This window comes from Heloderma suspectum, chromosome 4, assembly GCF_057233095.1.
Source record: "Heloderma suspectum isolate Gila_16-S chromosome 4, 16-S_ref, whole genome shotgun sequence".
NCBI classification, from domain to species: domain Eukaryota; kingdom Metazoa; phylum Chordata; class Lepidosauria; order Squamata; family Helodermatidae; genus Heloderma; species Heloderma suspectum.
In genome coordinates, this window is record NC_139461.1 from 31,222,944 (window position 1) to 31,244,897 (window position 21,954).

Genomic DNA, 21,954 nt, shown 5'->3' on the forward strand with positions numbered 1-21,954 from the left:
GATCTGCAAAGTCAGCCGTGATAGGCTACGTTAATCGCCACGTAGCCTATCACGGGTGACTTAAAAAAAAAAAAAGCGCGTACGCTAATGGCAGCCCCCATAGGGAGCCGCCATTCGCGTTCCTTATTTGGTCCCTGTAGTCTACGTAAAGATTTGCGTAGACTACGGTGACCAAATAAGGAACGGGAATGGCGGCTCCCTATGGGGGCCGCCATTATCCGTACGCGCTTTTTTTTTTTTTTAAAGTCACCCGTGATAGGCTACGTGACGATTTACGTAGCCTATCACGGCTGACTTTGCAGATCTAGCCGTGATAGGCTATGTTAATTGTCACATAGCCTATCACGGGGGCGTTTTTTCTTTTCTTTTATTGGAATGGCGGCGGCGGGCTCCCGCCCCGCACGAACACCCGCCGAACCGCCGGCTGGACCCGCCGCCGGGAGGGACATTCGGCGAAGGTAAGTCCTGTCCCGGGGGGGTGCGGGGGGCGGGGGGGTGCGGAGGATTTCTCCCCAAAACTTGTTCGGGGGGCCGATCACGTTGGCGCTCGGCCCCCCGAAGTTTCGGGGAGAAATTCTCCGCCATCCCTAAGATTGCATTATTTACGGCCACAATCTTGGGGAAATCACGATTTCCTTAAATATTTATACCTGCGATTTTGCACAAACCATGTTTTGCATAAATAAAAAAAGTAGAAAACCATAAGATTGCCTGACTCATCAGGCAAGTTCTGGGGTGCACAAGCTGGAGTTCAGGGGGACAAACTGGCGAAAATTTGGTGAGCTCTATCCCCAAACCAGATTCCTCCAACATCCCTACCAGAAAGTTGCAAGAGATAAAAGGTGGAAATCCTACACATGTGTACAAATCTCACTATAGGCAAAGGGTTCCTGATCCAGACTGGACCCCTAGTGGTGGGGATAGGGACCAGGGTGGCTCTTAAGATCTGGTTTAGGCTTTTTGCCTACTCTAGAGTAAAAATTAAAAGAAGACATAGCTGCTCAACATACATTAAATGTAATGTCTGTTTTGGTCCTCACACATACTTTGGGGGCTTATTATCCATCTACATGGTCATGTTTTCCAGGGACTTGCTACTCAGACAACCACTTTAGTATTCAATATACATTGATTAAAAAAGTTTCTTTAGAGGGTGAGCCTAAAAACAATCTTAGAGTTGTCCTTAAGATAGAAGAAACGAAAAAAACCTTACCAATAGGAAATGAAGTGACATTACTTTCTTTGCTTCACAAAATCAAGCATATGTAAATGCTGAGCTCTTTTTGACAGTCTGAAAAAACAAATTTAAATAAATACAACAAATGCAGCAAACATAAGATGTTTCTGGAGTACTTTTGAATAATTGAAAAATACAGACACTTGTCTTACTAACATAAATGTAATTATTTATTTAAAGCCTAAAAATACCCTACAGTGTTTTATACTTTGCATATATGACTATGAGTGTGTGTGTGTGTGTGTGTGTGTGTGTTTTATGCTAAACTTTCCTGCACTGAGTCTGTGCAGTTGAGTATCATAGAAATGTAAATATGATAATGCATATGCCAGGAAGGAAAAACTTAATGTGCATTAAGATTTAACTGTGCAGTAATTTCAGACCTGCCCTTGAAACAATGATACAACCTGGTGTAGCTGAGTAGATGGATTGCTGGCTTTAAGTATCACTTCAACTCCTACTCAGCTTCAGCTAATCTTGTTGAATGCATGCAGGATGGATTGATTTAAATTGCCTTGGTTTAAATTGCCTTGTGGCCTGCAATTTATCATTATTTGCCAATATAAATTGCAGGTGAACACCCCCCATACAGAAATCCAGATTGGAACCCAGGTGTGTGTGTAAGGCCTCCTACCCCAATCCAGACCAGAAACCCTGTGCTTACTCTAGAGTAAGTAAGAAAGAAAAAGATGTAGCAGCTAGCTACATCTTGAAAGTGATGTGTGTTTTGGCCTGAGAGGGCCTCAGCAAACCACAGTTTAGCCCAACTAAGCTTAAGCCATAGGCCCTCTCACACTTGCCTGGAAGTAAGTCCCATTGAACTGAAAGGGGCTTACTTCTGAGTAGATGCATATATGATTCCAATGTTAGGGAATTATTAGTGAATTTAAAACTGGGAGGCACAGTAGAGACTCTCCAATTAATGCCAGGGGTTCAATGCCATGAAAACATATTCCATTTTGGAAAGGTGTGAAGAGGCAGGGTCCTAACTGACAACTACTCGAAAAAGAAATCAGTCAAGGCAAACTATCGTCTTAGAAAGTGCTGAAAATGCTTCTGCATGGTGTATGCTCCATGAAGTGGCTATAATGTTTACAAGGACTCACCACATGGATCATGTTGATTCTATGGAGGGTCACTGTGAGAACACTTTATATTCCTGGTAGATCCCAATATGGTAAGTTGTTTGCAAACACTGCAGTTCCATCAGGTGAAACAAATCCCACAACTCTCTGATTTGGAAAGTACAACAGGATAACCAGTGTGGTGTAGTGGTTAGAGTGTTGGACTGGGACTCAGGGGATCTGGGTTCTAGTCCCCACTTGGCCATGAAGCTCACTGGTGACATTTGGCCAGTCACTGCGTCTCAGCCTAATCTACCTCACAGGGTTGTTGAGAGGATATACAGGAGGATCATGTAAGCCACCTTGGGTTCCTTGCAAGAAGAAAAAAGACAGCATATAAATGTAATAAATAAATAAATCAGCCATCAGAGATTCTCCCATTTATAAAGAGAAATATAAAGTCACCTACATTTGTTCCAATGTAATCCCCTTCCCCCAAAAATATTAGATCGAAAGATAAACCAGTAAGTTGAATTAATGTTAGTTTTAATTCACTATTCCTCAGAGCAAAATTACTGGGAAACTTTATGCTTCTTTGATCAGAAGAATTAAGGCTAGAATCCTAAACACACTGTATTGAACACAGCAGGACATAAGATTGCACTGTAAGTTGAATTGACATTATTCCTTTAATACTCGAAATCTTAGCTACCTACTGAACACAAACAAAAAGCAGGCATGCAATATCATGTTGAAGCTAATATTAAGATCTTCCAGCAGTTAAAATCTCAATTCAGCAGTCTTCTATTGGAGTTATAAAACATGCTTTTACATTTACTAACAGAGCAATTTTATGGCTTCTCAGATTGCATCTGAGAAGCCGTCGGATGTTGTGGATTTCCTCCCCCAGCCCCAGACTGTAGACACAGCTACAACCTCGTGGTGGAAATCCGAGTGTGGATTTTCGCTTTTAGCTGCTGCAGAAAGCACTGCAGCAACTTCTCTTCCAAAGACACAGCAGCATCCTCAGAAGAGCTAGGGAAGGATGAAAAGAGGACATCCCAGTGGGCGGGGAGGCCTGGATCCACTGAATCCAGAAACCTCTCTGTCGCTGTCTTCTGCGCACTGCAGAAGTTCAGGCTGAGCGGCCTGTCTAGCTGAAAATGTTTAAAACAAGAACAGGGGACTGTAAAAGCCTCTGTCCTCCTGCTGCCCTGCCTGACGCTTGCCAGCAGGGCCTTGGATAGAGTGTCTGCCTCTTAGGATTGTCCTGTAAGTGAACTGTGGTAAATTGGCTGGTCTGATTTCTGATGCATATCCCAAATTTATCTTCTGTCTGATTATATCTCCTTTACTTTCCACCAGGGGAATACATCTATATATCAGTAATTGGTTGTGCAAATTCTTGTGCAAGGTAGCTGGGGATTTCAGAATTGGGAAGTGTGTCCAAATTCATATATGATTTATGCTCACAGTTCCTAAAGTGAGGATTTTTTTAAAAAAACAACAAGAACGTGTGCTGCCCAGAGCACTTCAGTTATGGGGCAGCATAAAATATTATAAATAAATAATTAAAAATTGAGATATTGTAGACTTTATGTAGACAGAAAATAATCCACAGAAATAAAGGGATAGGCTTTACACATCATAATATTTACAAATATATACATTTTCATCCCAAGTACTGATAGGTTTCCTGTACAGATATTAGGGTAACATTAATAAGACTTTAGAATGATCCAAAGAATTTGTGAAAAGTACTGTACATATTCATTGTTTTTTTCTCCCATTTTATGTTCAATTTTAGCTTGGATTCAACAGTGCAGTTTTCTTGTGATGAAGACTATGTCCTACAGGGGGCAAAAAGTATCACTTGTCAAAGAATAGCAGAGGTTTTCGCTGCATGGAGTGATCATAGACCAGTGTGCAAAGGTAAAATATATATATATATATATGCAAATCTTATACTATTCCTTGCTAGTTTTCAGTTTGTCTTGATTTCCATGTTCTAATAACAAATGTGATTTGGAAGTATTGTTGAAATGCTGTCTAATGATTTTTCTCATCTTATTCTAATTGCTTAACACCACTTTGTTAACAGATTTGGTTCACTTAAAGCTGTCACACCTCAGCAATGTCAAATAGCATTTGAGATCATCTTTGCACCTCCAAACATTAAGCTTTACTTTACAGGAATGGCTTATGCCATCTTTGGGTCTTCCACACCATTTGCTTTTGCCTCCTTGTCTCCAGACAGAAGTAGAAGGAGAGGGGCACTGTCCCCAAATCCTAACATCGCAAAGGCAAGACTTGAACTACTTTCCCTTTATATAGGACAGTGTTGCACATTATGGTGTTCCTCTGAGCTCTGTAGATCAAGACTGTAAAAAAACCTCAAGATGCCACTGTGTTTCTGGCAGGCCACAATACTTGGTTGGTGGACTTAGCTTGGCTTTGTAGGTCACAAGTTGTGCAGGCCTGATTTAAAGCATTTTGTAGACCTGTGTGTTCACAGTCACTCATCTGGAAGTACTGATAGGCTTACTGGCAGAAATTCTCAAACTGGAGTGATACGGAGAAAATTAGCTTGGCCCCTGCATAAGAGTGATATACACACATTTCTGAAACATTCTATTTTGTAGGATGGAAGGAGGTGCTATAATTTAATAGCACATGCTTTGCATGCAGAAGCTTTAGTCCCTGGCAACCCTGCCTAAAAGAATTTCAGGGAGCAGAGCCAGAAATAATTCTAGCATCTTCACGTTCTCATAGATTTATCTTGTTGTTGTTGTTGTTGTTCAGTCGTTCAGTCGTGTCCGACTCTTCGTGACCCCATGGACCATAGCACGCCAGGCCTTCCTGTCCTGCGCTCTCTCCCGGAGCGTGCTCAAGTTCATATTCATTGCATCCGTGATGCTATCTAGCCATCTCATCCTCTGCCGTCCCCTTCTCCTTTTGCCTTCAGTCTTTCCCAGCATCAGGGTCTTTTCCAGGGAGTTTGCTCTTCGCATTAGGTGGCCAAAATATTGGAGCTTCAGCTTCATTATCTGTCCTTCCAATGAGCACTCAGGGTTGATTTCCTTTAGGATGGACTGATTTGACCTCCTTGCAGTCCAGGGGACTCGTAAGAGTCTTCTCCAGCACCACAGTTCGAAAGCATCAATTCTTCGGCACTCAGCCTTCCTTATAGTCCAGCTCTCACAGCCATACATTACTACTGGGAAAACCATAGCTTTGATTAGACGGACCTTTGTCGGCAAGGTGATGTCTCTGCTTCTTACTATGCTGTCTAGGTTGGCCATAGCTTTCCTCCCAAGGAGCAAGCGTCTTTTAATTTCATGGCTACAGTCACCGTCTGCGGTGATCTTGGAGCCCAAGAAAGTAAAATCTGTCACTGCTTCCATTTCTTCCCCTTCTATATGCCAGGAAGTGATGGGGCCAGATGCCATGATCTTCGTTTTTTTAATGTTGAGTTTCAAACCAGCTTTTGCACTCTCCTCTTTCACCCTCAACAAGAGGCTCTTGAGATCCTCTTCGCTTTCTGCTAGCCTTGGACAAAGAATGAGTTTGGGGCTGTTCACACAACATGGTAACCCACACTCAGTGGTTGAGAGTGGATTGTTGTTGAACCATGGGTTGTTTGTTAAACTGGGGGTTAGTGTGTTGTCAGAACCCAGGAAATTTTCTTCTGGGTGGCTTGTTAACCATGCAACGTGGGTTGTTAACCATCCTGAACATCCCAACAACAAACCATGGGTTCTCAAGGTGGTTGTTGGAGAAAAATAAGCCACACTGCATGGTTAACAAGCCACCTTGTGGAAAATGTCCTGCGTTCAGACAACACACTAATCCACAGTTCAGCAAACAACCCACAGTTCAACAACAACCCACACTCAACCACTGAGTGTGGGTGACCATGTTGTGTGAACAGCCCCACTGATTGCCTCACCAATCACCATCAGCCAGTGCTTCTTTCTTGTTTATTTCTTTCATACACTTGAAAAGGCGTTCTCCTCCCCCCTTTAACTGAGGAGCTTCATTTACTTACTGATAATTGCTGGACTATTCCACTAGAATCTGTTGAGGGACTTTCCTAATATTATTTATTATTTTATGGTATTGTATCTTTTACTTCTGTACATTAACTAATAAAGATAATTCGGTCTACAGTAAAATGCAATTCTGTTTTTAATCTTTCTGTCTCTTGGACACTGATAATGCCAGTCTTCCTTTCCATCCCATTTTCTGAGCCAATTTTCATCATGCCTTCCTAGTTTCATGTACATTTTGTGAGCCAAGCTTTGGCAGAGGGTTTAAAGCTATAATCATTGCACAATACTCTAGCTATCAGGGTCCTTCTTATTCTTCTAAGCAATTCTGGCATGAAGTTCTTCTAAGTTTGTTCCCTGGCTTATGCATGCTTCTACTGAATCTAATTTATTGTTATTTTTAAACCATAATCCTACTCAATTTCAATTCACACCCCATTAGTTCCTCACCACTTCCTGGTCACTCAGACACTGCCCACTCATTTCATCTGGCCAGAATTACAAATTGTTTTCCTCAGCCATTTTGTAGCTGTTGTATTATTGTACCGTGTCAGTCAAATGAAAGAGCTTATCAGTGTCTCTGGAGATTGTTACTGCTTCTTCCTTTACAGTTGCTTTTTTATTCTCGATCTGTGCTCTAGCTTTTGGACTCAGATACAGTTTGTTCTTAAAAACAAAATGTAATAAAAACTTCTTTTAAAAATAAACAAATAAATAAATAGTATATCAAATACAGCTCTTGAGTGCTACAAGTCTGGTTAATGACTTTCTTTTGAAGTTCTGTGCAAACTTACCTAGAAGGAAACACCACTGAATAAAGTGGGACTTGTTTCTGAGTAGGCACGCATAGGATTGCTCTGTGCATTTCTCAGTATACCATGAGCAGCATTTTAGAGGATGGTGTTTAGAGGAGCATCTCCAACATCTCTTACCAGGATTAATATTCTTATATTAACTATGTCTATCCCCTCGGCAGGTTCTTCTTAAAAAAGAAATTTAATTTAATCTTTGACCACAAGCACTGTTCCACTTTATCATGTAATAATTATGTGCATAGTGATGGGGCTAAGTTGAAGTTATTTACCATCCATAACTATGTATCTCCCAACAATTATTTTAACATATTTCTAAAAAATATTTTTAAAAATCATTAGTTTTGTTGTTGCAGTTACCATAGCAGTGATAGACAACTGAAAAAAAATTAAATATGGATGCCCACCTAGGTCAAATGCTGTTTAAACTCTATAGGGAGGAACTGATGCTTCTCCTCCAATCCTAGGGATGGACAAAAGTCCCTTACCTGGTCCCGCAGCTTGCTTCGTGGTGGGGGGAGGTGCTCCGTTCCTCCCCCTGAAATTCTTGGTGGTGGGGAGGCACCCCATCCCTCCCTGCCAAAATTCTGGCCGGGGGGGAGGCGCCCCGTCCCTCCGGCCGCGAATCCTACATGCCGGCCGGGACGCAAATGGCGGTGGCTGTAGCCGCCGCCGTTTGCGTCCCTGCAGTCAGCTGTGATAGGCTACGTAAATCCTTACGTGGCCTATCATGGCTGACTTTGGGGGGAAAAAAAGTGTGTATGCAAATGGCGGTGCCCATGGGCGCCGCCATTTGCGTACGTGCTTTTTTTTCCCCCCAAAGTCAGCCGTGATAGGCTACATAAGGATTTACGTAGCCTATCATGGTGTTTTTTAGAAATCTAGCCATGATAGGCTACGTAAATCTTTATGTAGCCTATCACGTTTGTTGTTGTTGATGTTTTTTTTTACTGGGAAATGGCGGCGGCGGCAGCCGGTCGGAAGACCAGCCACCGCACCGCCGCCGGGAGCCGCCAGCGCCAGGGACATTCGACAGAGATAAGTACCATTCTGGGGGGGTGGCGGGGGGTGGCAGACCGTTTCTCTGCCAATTTCGGGGGGCCGAATGCGTTGGCATTCGGCCTCCCCGAGATTCGTGGAGAAATTCTCCGCCATCCCTATCCAATCCTCTCTCAGTGTGTCAAATAAGATACCTGTTGATGAAAGGAGAGAGTTGGTGGGTTAAGAAGGAAAAAGGACCAGTACAATACTAGCAGTTCTACATGCCTCTGTCCCGAAGCATATCATCCCCCTTCCCCTCCCCCACTGTACAATGCTCCATGTTAAGTAGCTTCCTCCATCTCTTTCTCCATCAGCTGAAGAAATGTAACCACTATGGTATGAGCTAGGGATCCCAGCCTGGCAACTTTATGAAAACCTCATCTTTTGAAATGGTGTTATCATTTCATACCAGAGGAGACATTCTATGCATCCATGTCAGCATCAGCATCAAGATAATTCCTATTATCCACCAAAGAAAAGGAAGACATAAGCCTTACTGAGGCATTCTTTAGCTGTGTAGAACAAATGTGTGAGGAGAGGGAGTGTTTCAGCTGCACCCCCTCCTCATACATTTCCATTGCCCTCTACTCGTGGAGGGTGACTTTCTGAAGAGGAGAGCCTCCTCTCTCTGTGGTGGCTGTCCATGCTATTGAGAACCCTGAAAAATCAGGATTGTCAATCATGTGGAGAGCCACCACAGAACAGATACAGGAGGATCTCCACTTCAGAAATTCACTCTCTATGAGTAGAGGGTGACAGAAATGCATGAGGAGTGGGGCTGGTCTAAAGCATTCCTTCTCCTCACATGTTTATGTCTGAATAGTAGGGATGTTGGAGAAATTCGAGATGGATTAAAATGAGCTTGGATTTCTAAGAATCTGACCTGAAGAATCCGCTGCGGAGCGACTCCCTCAGGCCCTGTGGAGTCCATGGACTTTCAGATAGGGAAGTTGGAGAAATCCACCCCCGACTCCATGGTGGAATGGACTCCCCCACCCCCACCCGAAATCCTCCCCAGGACAGACCTATCTGACAGCAGTGGCTGTGGTGGTGGCTGCTGCAGCGGCGGCAACTCCAGGTCATCTTCTGGCCACTGCAGCCACAAATGGCCATTTGCGTACCTGCATTAGGCCGTGATAGGCTACGTAAGTATTTACATAGCCTATGACGGCAAAAGGCAGGCACGCAAATGGTAACCACTACGCCATTTGTGTCCCTGCCTTTTGCCATGATAGGCTATGTAAATACTTGCGTAGCCTATCATGGCCTAATGCAGGCACACAAATGGCAACCGCTACGATGGCCACCATTTGCAGCCGCAGTGGCCGGAAGTCTGGTTGCGGATGGCCCTGGCCGGCGGCTCCGCGGCCTTGCTGCGGAGCAAAGCCGGCTGGGGAGGATTCCGGGGGGGGGGAGAGATGGATCGCCTCCCCCCCCCAGTGGACCCCGGCAGCGGACTGGTAAGTGGGATTCATACATCCCTACTTTTGGATGATTTTTTTACTTTCCTGAAATTTACACATATAAATCCGTGGAAAAATACGTAAGTTTCTGCTGAGGAAACATAGAATGGAATAGGGGACAATACACTAAATGTTACATACTGGGGTAAATTATGTAAATACTTACGTAAATATTTACACAATTATTTCCATATTTTTCCGCATGAAAAAAAACAATTCGCAGCCGTCTGTCGGCGGATGATGGAACGAAAGGTACCTGACAATCTGCAAAACACAGTCGGGGCAGATTTTACACAGTCCGTACATCTAAAGAGGCAGCTATACAGGTGCTGAGGAAAAGACTACAAACAGTGATAACATATTATATCACTTTAGTTTCTGTCTTATGGTTCGAAAGGGTCAGATAATCCACAGCTCAGTTTGCCCCCCGGTGCTTAAATATTTTAAAGTGTAATTTTCTAATGATGCATTACATCTCTAATTAAGTGATGAAACTGGGAAATAATGCTTCCCCTAATCATACAGAGAGAGTCAGTAGGGAAAACCTTGAATATATTTCAAGGGATTTGAGGTAATATAATCCCTAAGCATGTATAGGATTACACTGTAAATCATGTTTGTAATATTTGTTCTGTTTACAAACATGTAAGAACAGCATAGTAGAAGCAAATAGGCTTCTATAGCAGACAGTAACCTTAGATTTGAACTATTTGAACCCCATGTGAGGGATCAGCAGGGATTGCCATCTTTTACCCAGAATCCTGCAAGCCCGTCACAGCATTGTCAGGGTGCCCCTCACCCTTCCAGAGGCTGGCGGCTATGCCAGGGCAGTGGCAAGCAGCAGCAGTCCAAAGGAATAGCAATGCCAGCTGGCACAGGCTCAAGGCCTGGCTAATCACTGTGATAAGATTCACCTAGAAGAGGGAGGAAGGGAAGAGGATGATGGAGGGGGGAAGCGGGAGGACACTGGATAAAAAGCAGGAGAAAGCGATAGAGGGGGAGAAGGGGGAGAAGAGATGTGGAGATGAACAGAGACCATGACAGCAGGAGAGAGAGATGCAAGCCAGGCTTGAGGAACAGCGTTTTACCTGGGAAACGCCAAACTCTGCTCCCCAGGGGCAGCCTAATCTAATCTGGGAAAGGTACTGAGATGCAACAGCAGAGGACGATTTAACAGCTGTGGGCGCTGCATTTGGCTGAGACAAACTGTGGGAGGATTATTTATCTGCCTGGCATCAGTCCCTGCCGTAGGTGAAGCTGGAGAGAATTCTACTAGGGATGCCAGAGAATTTCTCCACGAATCTCCTGGAGGCCAAATGTGTTGGAGAAATTGGTGGAGAAACGGTCCGCCAACCCCCCCCCCCGCCAACCCCCAGGATGGGACTTACCTTTGGCAAATGTCCCTCACGGCGGCGGCTCACGGCGGCAGTTCGGCGGCAGTTCAGCGGCGGCCAGTCTTCCAACCAGCTGCTGCCGCCGCCATTTCCAAGTAAAAAACAACAACAACAACAAATGTGATAGGCTACGTAAAGATTTCCGTAGCCTATCACAGCTAGATTTTCAAAAAACACCGTGATAGGCTACGTAAATGTTTATGTAGCCTATCATGGCTGACTTTGAAAAACAAAAAAGCGCGTACGCAAATGTTGTGTTCCTTATTTGGCACGGGTAGTCTACGTAAATATTTACGTAGACTACGGCGAAAATAAGGGCAACTCTATGGCAACAAATAAGGGCAACAAATGGTGTCCGCTATGCTGGATGTCATTTGCATCCAAAGAGAAGCAGCAGTGGATGGCGGAGGGCAGCTGGATGGACCGGACCTGCTGACGACCAGGCAGGGTCTGTCCATGGGGGATTCCACGGGGTGGCGGTGGGGTAGTCCGTTCCACCACAGACTGACTTTTAAAGAATCCGGCCTCATTGGAGTCTGTGGCGGATTTCTCTGCCATCCCTACTCAGTGCCTTTCATCGTGACTGTCCAACTCAGTTTGTGATTCTGTAAAATGTTTGCGTGATTTTCCTAAATCTAGCAACTGACAATTCAGCAAAAGTGAATCATTATTTGCAGGAGATAAAAGAATTTGGTGTGCTAATTGACTTAATGTATGCCTTTATATATTAAGTCTCATATAAACATTTGTCACAATACAATTATAGTAGCATTACAAAATGCCATGATGCACATACTTAAGATCAGGACAGCAGATCTCAAAAAGCTTAACCATTATAGAAAAAAAAGTGAGAGGTTAGCTACTTAAATGAAGTGTTAGTGAATTTATGAGTTCTTGCATGTTGCTGTTTTTCTGAGAAAGCCCATTTGAGAAAGAACAGCATCTCTTATTTAGCCAACAAAGCACAACATATTGTACTTCAGGGTGAGCAAATAACGATCTCTTTTAAAGTTAGACAGATTGTAAACTTTCAAAACTGAATTTGGGAAAATAATAATCATATCATCAAAAATTCATCAGCTGAGGTTTCCTTAGGTAAGAGCTGTCCATAAGTTTCTCTTTCTTGCCAGTCAAGAATGAGCTATTCAAACTACAGTGGGATTTTCTACAGTGGGCGACATCAATTAATATTATATATGGTAATTGGGACAAGAGAGAGAAAGAGGTTTGAATAATTTAGATATTATATTTCATTAATTTTCAGAGACATCCCAATTTATTATATCTTTTGTTTTAATTAATTATTTGCACTGTGCAGTCAGCATCTGTTGAAGTAAACTCAGAAATTAAGCTTTCTGAGTTAGTAGGAATCTAGCAGCAGCAGGATTATGGGCTCCTTCATGCTGAGCTTTTATCCTGTGATTAAGATTGCTCCTTCATGGAAGTTTGTGGACTCTGCATGATGCCATGATCATTTAAGGCATCTCCTGCACTGAATGCCCTTTGTTCCGTTTTTAAATAGATCACAGATAATGAGCTATCAAATTACCCCATTGTGTTCCGCTTCATTTTCATCCGTGAAAAGAGTAAAAGCGGCAAGAAGAGGAGTGAGATCAATGAAAGATAATAGAAGACTCAGATATGGGGAGAAGGAGGGGGAAAGGGGAGGGGGGAAAGGAAGCACATGAAAAAGAGAATCTTTGTGATCCTGCATTTAAAATGGAAGCAGAAAGCCCCGTTTTGAATGCAAGATTTTAGGCTGGTATAGAGAGGCTCACTGTATATCTGTTGGATGCAAAAAATCAAGTTTGTAGGCCTTGTCATATGCTGCAGTGTGTCTATTTCAAACAAAATAGAGCTTTTCCAATACCCTGCACAACTCTGCCTGGAGGCTTTTTTTCTCTTTCTTTATGTGCATGCTGTTGGAATAAGAAATAACACAGAACAGATATGGTTATCTGGCACAAGACCTTTTACGCTGCTGGGTTCCACTGTGCTGAAAACATTCTAAATGGCCCTCTTCATGCCACTCTCAGTGGCATAACCTGGCCCCTGCCTGAGAGCAGGCGTAGCACTTTTGCATACAAGGAGGGTACACTCTCCATATTCTTTCTCCTGCATGAATTTGCTTGATTTGTGGACTTCATCAGAAGCTTTCCTCTGAGGGCCAAACTAAATATTTCAGCTGCACAGTGTGATAGTTTTCCTTCTTTCTGTGCAAGCATGCACAGAGGGGAGTTAAATTCCCCTCCCGCTTCCCCAAAAAATTCCTGTTTGAAGGTTAAACAATAAAATAGTGTCCACTGATATCAATGGAGAGTATTTTCTTTTTTTACTCGCCCCTGCCATGAGGGATGGAATTTCAGGGGAAAAACAGGTGGTGGGAAGGTTAAACTTCTCTCCTGAAGTGCTGTGGTCCTGCTGCAAATCACAGTTGCACATGCTTACACAAGAATAACGAAAACAATCACTATTTGCGTTGCCCTTATTTTTGCCGTAGTCTACGTAAATCTTTACGTAGACTACAGGGACCAAATAAGGAACGCGAATGGCGGCTCCCTATGGGGGCCGCCATTAGCGTACGCGGTTTTTTTTTTTTTTTCAAAGTCACCCGTGATAGGCTACGTGACGATTAACGTAGCCTATTACTGCTGACTTTGCAAATCTAGCCGTGATAGGCTACGTTAATCGTTACATAGCCTATCACAGGGGTTTTTGTTTTTGTTTTTACTTTTCTTGTAACGGCGGAGGCGGGAGCCGGTCGAAAGACCGGCTGCCGCCCCCGCCCCTGACGAAGACCTGCCGAACTGCTGCCGGGACCCGCCGCTGGGAGCGACATTTGTGAAAGGTAAGTCCCATCCCGGGGGGGGCGGAGAATTTCTCCTCGAACCTTCTGAGGACCGAATGCGTTGGCACTCGGCCCCCTGAAGTTTCGGGGAGAAATTCTCCCCCATCCCTACAGGTTACACAAGCCCGAAGCTATCCATAACATGACTAGATGGTGCACTAGACCCTGTCAGAACAATGGCATCCAAGTCGGAATGAATACTAACAACTTTAAATGAACTCCAAGCTGTGCAGGTGATGCTCAGCTCACATGTAAGTGGCCTCTCACCGTTAGGATAATGTCTGCAAAGCACCATTAATGGAGTTAAAGATGTGAAAAGTTGGCACAAGTAGCACAGAAGTGTACATCTTAAATTTTACATCACTTTTCTGCCTGTAGCTTCTTGCTATGGCTTCCTTTTGTATAACCTTCAATGCACTGTTGTTGTTGTTATTGTTTTTGGTATTATTATTATTGTTGTTGTTATTATTATTTTCATTTCTATACCACCGAATAGCCAAAGCTCTCTGTCACAGATGACAGTGTTGGTGCCATGTAGGGATGTGCGAAAGTCACTTTCCATTTCGAAGGGGGTGTTTCGCAGTGCGGGGGAGGCGTTCCACACCACCCCCCGAAATCCTAACCTGGCTGGCTCCCCTCCAAGGCAACTCGGTGGAGCTGCCGGCTGGGTGCATTTGCAGGCGTGCGGAGCCTGCGGACGCAAATGGTGGTGGCTACGGAGGCCGCCATTTGCTTTCCCCTTTTTTGCCGTGATAGACTACGTAAATATTTATGTAGCCTATCACGGCCTCCGCAGGGACGCAAATGGCGAACTACTTTCGGACTTTATATTTAGGACAGTGTTGCACATTATGGTGTTCCTCTGAGCTCTGTAGATCAAGACTGTAAAAAAACCGCAAGATGCCACTGTGTTTCTGGCAGGCCACAATACTTGGTTGGTGGACTTAGCTTGGCTTTGTAGGTCACGGATCTCACATTTGGCCCCCTGAAATCTGTGGCGGAACAGCCTGCCCCCCCCGTGGATCCCCCCGGGACGAGACTTACCTGGGGCAGATGTTCCAGGCGGCGGCTGCTGGTCTTCCGACTGGCTGCCGCTGCCGCCATTTGCAGTCTGGTCGTTTTGTTTCTTTTTCTTTTTTACAGAGATGTGAAACCGGGTCACATCCCGGTAAAAAAAAAAAAAATGCGTACGCAAATGGCGGCGGCTAGGGCTACCGCCATTTGCGTTCCTTATTTTTCGCCGTCTTAGTCTACGTAAATATTTACGTAGACTATTACAGCAAAAATAAAGGGGAACGCAAATAGCGCAGTGGGCGCTATTTGTGTCCCTTTTTGATTTGCCGTTTTAGCCTACGTAAATATTTATGTGGGCTAAAACGGCAAATCAAAAAGGGACGCAAATAGCACCCACTACGCTATTTGCGTTCCCCTTTATTTTCGCCCTAATAGTCTACGTAAATATTTACGTAGCCTAAGACGGCGAAAAATAAGGAACGCAAATGGTGGCAGCTGTAGATGCCGCCATTTGCGTACGCTTTTTTTTTTTTTTAACCCAGAGACCTCCGTGTCCGGAAATCCGGCTGTGGATGGCCCTGGCCTGGGCCTGGCCGGCTGCTCTGCGGAGCCGCCGCGGAGCACAGCCGGCCGTCGAGGATTCCGGGGGAGAGGACCAGATCGCCTCCCCACCCACCATGAACATAATCCGTGGAAAGATAAGTGACTTTCGTCCATCCCTAGAGCTAAGTCACTTGGGATTTGGAAAGTTAGTCATTTGTCCAGTCTTTGTATTTGGTGCTATTCTTCTCTTAGGATGAAAGAGACTGAAAAAAAATGATTTTTTGCATGTCGTTTATTCCCAGGCTCCTTGTTCCTAGCATGTTTATTCTGAAGTAGGTCCCACTGCATACAGTGGAACTTACTGTCAGGTAAAGGTACCCAGATAAACACAGAGGGATCTATTTCAAAGTAAACCTTCATAGGATGAGGTTGATATTTCATTTTGGATCAAGAGGTGATTTTCTTTGTCTCGTTTGCATAATTCTACAAATTTCCAATCTGGGCCTGCACGTGTAGCTGATGCAGTGCCCCTAGGGATGTATGGATCCCCTTACCTGGGGTCTGTGGGGAGAGTCCGCAGGGAGGGGGAGGCGATCCGGTTCTCCTCTGGAATCCTCCCCGGCCGGCTCCGCTCCACAGGGAGTCTGCAGAGCAATGGCAGGGACGCAAATGGCATCCGCTATGCCGGATGCCATTTTGTTCCACAGTCCGGCAGCGGATTGCTGCGGATCAAAGACGGTGACCCAGACCAGCCATTGCCAGGTAGGTTCCATACTGGGGGGATTTCGGGGGGTGGCGGGCGAGGTAGTCTGTTCCTTCACGGATGCCGAGGGGGCAGATTCCAAAGTATCCGGCCTCATTGGAGTCCATGGAGGATTTCTTCGCCATCCCTAACTGCCCCTGCCCCTGCTTTCCGTTTGGAGATGCCCTATATAAATGGGGTGTGCATATCTAAAATCCTATACACATAGGCCAAGCTCACATGGTCAATCTTGTGAATCACAGAGGTGGGAATGAAGTGCTAGCTCCTCATGTAGGGCCAGGCGGAATCTCTAATCATCCAAACTGGACCATAGCCTTGTGGAGAGGAAAGGCAGAATTGTTTCTTTGTAGTCATCTCAAGGTAGAAATGTTAAATATGTTTTTCTACATTTTGGATTTTTCTCCTTTTCTTAATCCTCTGAGGCCCAGGTAGGTTTTCTTTTATTTATTATTTGGTTCTGTTTATATCCCACCCTTCATAACAATCCCAGCATGGGAAACAACACTAGTAAAAAGATCCAGCAATCAAATACAAAAGATGAATCTCTAAGAAAACCAATAAATAGCTGAGAAAACATATACATAATCAGCTGTGGATCCAATCTTATTCATTGTGGCAGCATCTAACCACATAAAGAAATGGATCTTAGCCTGGTACCAAAATGTTAGTAAAGTTGTTGCCAAGCATACCTCTTGGTGTGTGTGTGTGTGGGGGGGGGGCATTGCCAGCCGTTGCCAGCACAGAGAAGGCTCTGTGCTGTTTCTCATTGTCACCACTCGATGTACTTCCCCAAGTAGCTGACAGAGCATCTCTCCCAACCTGAACCTACCTGGACACTATGATCAACATCAGAGGCCTTCCTCTCAGTATCTCCTCCGAGTGAGGCTAGGAAGGTGGCAGCAGGGGAGAGGGCCTTCTCAGTGGTGGACTTATGGAATGTCTTCTCACTTACAGAATGCTCTCCGCACTGAGGTCTGCCTGGCGCCAGCACTGCCTTCTTTTTGGTGTCAGGTTAAACCTGTCCTCTATTCCCAGGCATTTGATGGCATATGTCAGTTGTTTCTGTCAGGTCCAGTATTTTAAATGTTTTAGCTGTTTAATAATGGGCTCAAGTTACAGGAAGCCAGATTCCGGCTGAACATCAGGAAAAACTTCCTGACTGTTAGAGCAATACAACAATGGAACCAATGACCTAGGGAGGTGGTGGGCTCTCCCACACTAGAGGCATTCAAGACGAGGCTGGACAGCCATCTGTCAGGGATACTCTGATTTGAATTCCTGCATTGAGCAGGGGGTTGGACTCGATGGCCTTGTAGGCACCTTCCAACCCTACTATTCTATGATCCTATGAAATTGTTTTAAATGTTGTATGTTAGAGATTTTTTGTGTGTGAACTGCCCAGAGAGCTTCAGTATGGTATACTAATGGCAGTATACTAATGGCAGTATAGAAATGAAATGAAATGGAATGAAATGAAATGAATGAATGAATGAATGAATGAATGGTGGGGTGTGATGGGCCTCCCCCATAAATCTAAGAGCATGGGAAGACTGGTACAGGGAGAGACATTCCTGAAGATACCTGTGTCCCAGGCTTTGTACGCAATGCCAGCGCTTTGAATTCAATCTGAAAACAGAGAGGCAACCAATGCATCTCTTTCAGCATTCATGTTATATGATCCCTGACTGCTGTCCCTGTCAGCTGCATTTTGCATCAACTGTAATTTCCAGGTCATCTCCAAAAGCAGACCTATGTATCATGTATCACAATAATCCAAATGAGAGGTTCCCAAAATATGAGTCACTCTGGCTAAACATTCTCTGTCCAGGAACGGAACGGTCATAGCTAGTTTACCAGCTGAAGCAGGGCAACGGCACTCCATGCTATTGAGGGCACCTGGGCCTCGAGTGACAAACCTGGATGAAGGAGTATCCTCCTCGTACAACACACCTCCTTCAGAGGGAGTGCAACCCCATCTAGAATAGGCCATTTACCATATTCCCAGACTAGAGGACTGTCCACCGACCGGGCCTTCTTCTTGTCAGGATTAACCTCATCCAGTCCATTAGTGCCGCCAAACACTGATCTAGCACTTGCACCTGACTCAGATGACAAGGGGATATGGAGCTGACACCTTGACCCATATGAAGCCAGTGGCTGATACAGATATTTTAAAGCATGGAGAACAGAATGGAACACTGTACAACTGCTATGGAGTTGAGCAGAAGTCCTCCAGTGCTACTTTCTGGAAATGAACCTGTAGATAGGAGTGGAACCACCATTTCACCATGCGCCCAATTCACTGCCCAAGTTGATTCAGAAGGACACCATGGTTGATGGTATCAAAAGCTCATGAAAGGTCCAGGAGAATCAGCAGGGACACACTCCCCCTGTCATCCATCAGGGTGACCAAGGCTGATTCAGTGTGGGTTTGAGGGTCATGTAAATTATTAAAATATTTGATAAGGTGCGTGCATGTGTGTGCTCACATGTGTGTTTAATTCACATCTGTGTGAGCAGGCAGGCAAGTCAGCAGATCATTTCTGGGCTGGTGACTTTTTGTCATATTGTCAATGCTGAATAATTTGCTTTATGTTAGAAAGTCAGAATATGACAAAGCCCAATATAGATGTTTTATATTGGCCATAAAAAATCACTTCTTGTATTCAGTTCAAGCTTCTGCTTCTATTTAAATGTCTTCTGTTTTAATTCATTTCTCCTTTAATCTCTATGTTCCTTCTCATCAGTTCACTTGGCCCAGTCTTTTTGTTATATTAGAGTTTATCTTGCAAATCTTCGCTCGTTTTCATTTGGCTTCCCCTTTGTCATAGAACCATTTTTCTATTAAACTTTGTGCTGTTAAACTTTGTAAACACACACACACCCTCCAATCCATTAAGTTCTTTCTTTTTTCTTGTGCATTTCCTTCTTGATTATTGTTACCTAACTATCCTAAACATAGTTGAGTTACTTAAGCAGAATTAACAGTGCAATCCTATCCATGTCTACTTAGAAGTAAACCCCATTGACTTACTCCCATTGATTGATGGAGTCATTCCATCATTCCATCAGTCAATCAATCTGTTTAGAATTGAGAATTTTAAGAAACAATTTTCACACAGCATTTTGAAGATAGTATGATGTTCATTTTGATAGATATTGTGCTTTCTGAATCCATTTCTTCTTCTTTTCTTCTCCTTTTTTCTATGCCATGCCATTTTGAAAGATTTTGAGTAATATTCATGCATTGCTCTCTATATAAAATTATACCACACTTAGCTCAGCTGTAAGCAACATATAAATAAGTGATACTGACAATAATGTAAAACATTAGATTTCACTTTGGTTGGAAGAACATTAGTGAAATAACTATGTTAGATTTTTAAAACATTGAAATCCAAGCAGTTGAATAGAAATATAGATGTGTCCATATATATTCTTCAGTGAAATACATTCTGCATTCAATTTTTCTACTAACAGAAAGTGTGTGTTTTATTAGGATTTATCTGGCTTAAAAATAATTTACTGTGTTAAAATTGTGCAGGTTTTATTACAAACATGCTGTGTTCCTGACACAATTGAATTCATTTAAAACTGACTTTATTATTCAATAAAATTAGTTGTAATAAAATTTTACTGCCATATAATGCATGCTCATCAGTTACTTTTAAATGATATAAAAACATTCTTTAAGCAATGACAGCAGATAATATCCTAAAGACGATTGTGAGTGGAGACGGGTAGTGAAGAGACAGACAACAATAGCTTGGATTGAAATTGTGCCACATTTATTGAAATATCTGCAAAGGGGAAAATCTAGGATGGGCACTGACTGTACCAGTGGCTAGCTGGCACTTTTATGGATGAAAACATACCCAGCCTGAGTGGTGGCATGACAGCATTGCAGCCCCTCCGGACTAGGGGTGTACAAAAGTCACTTACCTGGTCTCGCAGCTTGCTTCGCGGTGGGGGGGAGGCGCTTCGCTTCTCCCCCCGAAGTTCAGGAGAAGGGGGGGAGGCTTCCCGCCTCCCCCAGCCGAAATTCAGGCCGGGGAGAAGCACCCCGTCTCCCCGGCCGCGAACTACGAAAGTAAAAAAAAAAAAAAAGACCCCGTGATAGGCTACGTAACGATTTATGCAGCCTATCACGGCTAGATTTGCAAAGTCAGCCGTGATAGGCTACGTTAATCGTTACGTAGCCTATCACAGGTGACTTTGAAGAAAAAAAAAAACATGTACGCAAATGGCAGCCCCCATGTGGCGCCGCCATTTGCGTTCCTTATTTGATCCCTGTAGTCTACGTAAAGATTTACGTAGACTACGGCAAAAATAAGGGCAACGCTTTACGTAGACTACAGGGACCAAATAAGGAACGCAAATGGCGGCGCCCCATGGGGGCCGCCATTTGCGTACGCGCTTTTTTTTTTCAAAGTCACCCGTGATAGGCTACGTAACGATTAACGTAGCCTGTCACGGCTGACTTTGGAGATCTAGCCATGATAGGCTACGTTAATCGTTATGTAGCCTATCACGGGGTTGTTGTTGTTTTTTACTTCAGCTGTAATGGCGGCGGCGCCTGCCGGTCAAAGGGGCTGCCGCCCCCGCCAAAAGCCCACCGAACCACCGCCGGGACCCGCCGCCGGGAGGGACATTCAGCTACGGTAAGTCCCATCCCAGGGGGTGGCAGGGGGGTGGCGGAGAATTTCACTGCCGATTTCGGGGGGCCGAATGCGTTGGCGCTCAGCCCCCCAAAGATTTGGGGAGAAATTCTCCGCCATCCCTACTCCGGCCTGCCCCTTATAGGGGAGGTAGACCTTCCCCTGTCACCCCCTCCCGGGCTGCTTAGCTCCTGGGTGAGTGAGGTGAGTTGGTCCCCCAGGCAACCCGTATCATCCTGCTGAGCCTCAAAACCCATTCGGGAGGCCTCAGGTGTAGGGATGTACGAATCCTTTACCTTGTTCCGGTGGTGGCGTCCACTGGAGCGAGGGAGGTGCTCCGCCCCTCCCCCCAGAATCCTCCCTGGCTGGCTCCGCTCCGTGGTGACTCCGCAGAGCTGCTGGCTGGGGCCACCTGCAGCCGGACAGCCAGCCCCTGGGCTGCACAGGGACTCAAATGGCGGCCACTGTAGCCGCCATTTTCATCCGTGTCTTTAGCCATGATAGGCTACGTTAGGGGTGTATGAAACCCCACTTACCTGGCTCTGCCGGGTTCCGCATGTGGGGGGAGGTGCTCCCCCCCTCCCCCCCCAGAATCCTCACCAGGGGGGAGGCGCTCCGTGCCTCCCCCCGGAATCCTGGCTGGCCGGCTCCACTCTGCACCCTAGCTGTGGAGCTGCCGGCCGGCTCTGGCCACCCACAGCTGGACATCTGGCTGCTGGGCAGCCCTGCAGGGACGCAAATGGCAGCTGTCGTAGCCACCGTCATTTGCGTCCCTGTAGTGAGCCATGATAGGCTATGTAAATATTTACGTAGCCTATCACGGCAGGGGGAAAACCGCAGCGTACGCAAATGACTGTAGCCGCCGCCATTTGCGTAGCTGGAGTTTTTTCCCCCTTGCTGTTATGGGCTACGTAAATATTTACGTAGCCTATCACGGCAGGGGGGAAAAACCCCAGCGTATGCAAATGGCGGCGGTACCGCCATTTTCATACACTGGGTCCCCCCCCCCCCGCTGTGATAGGCTATGTAAATACTTATGTGGCCTATCATGGCTTGCCAGGGATGCAA

At 44.9% G+C, this 21,954-nt stretch overlaps 1 protein-coding gene and 1 non-coding gene across 2 annotated transcripts in view; both read left to right on the plus strand.

The window, feature by feature from the left end:
- Positions 1-21,954, plus strand: part of CSMD3 (CUB and Sushi multiple domains 3) — an 819,154-nt gene that overhangs the window by 251,052 nt on the left and 546,148 nt on the right. Inside the window, exon 8 of the mRNA XM_084851442.1 lies at positions 4,109-4,233. Within this exon, the coding sequence (XP_084707568.1) occupies positions 4,109-4,233 (125 nt within the window). The remainder of the gene's footprint in view (positions 1-4,108; positions 4,234-21,954) is intronic.
- On the plus strand, positions 4,834-4,942 carry LOC146346676 (U6 spliceosomal RNA). Its single transcript, XR_014791867.1, has one exon. It is a non-coding gene; the product is annotated as a U6 spliceosomal RNA (small nuclear RNA).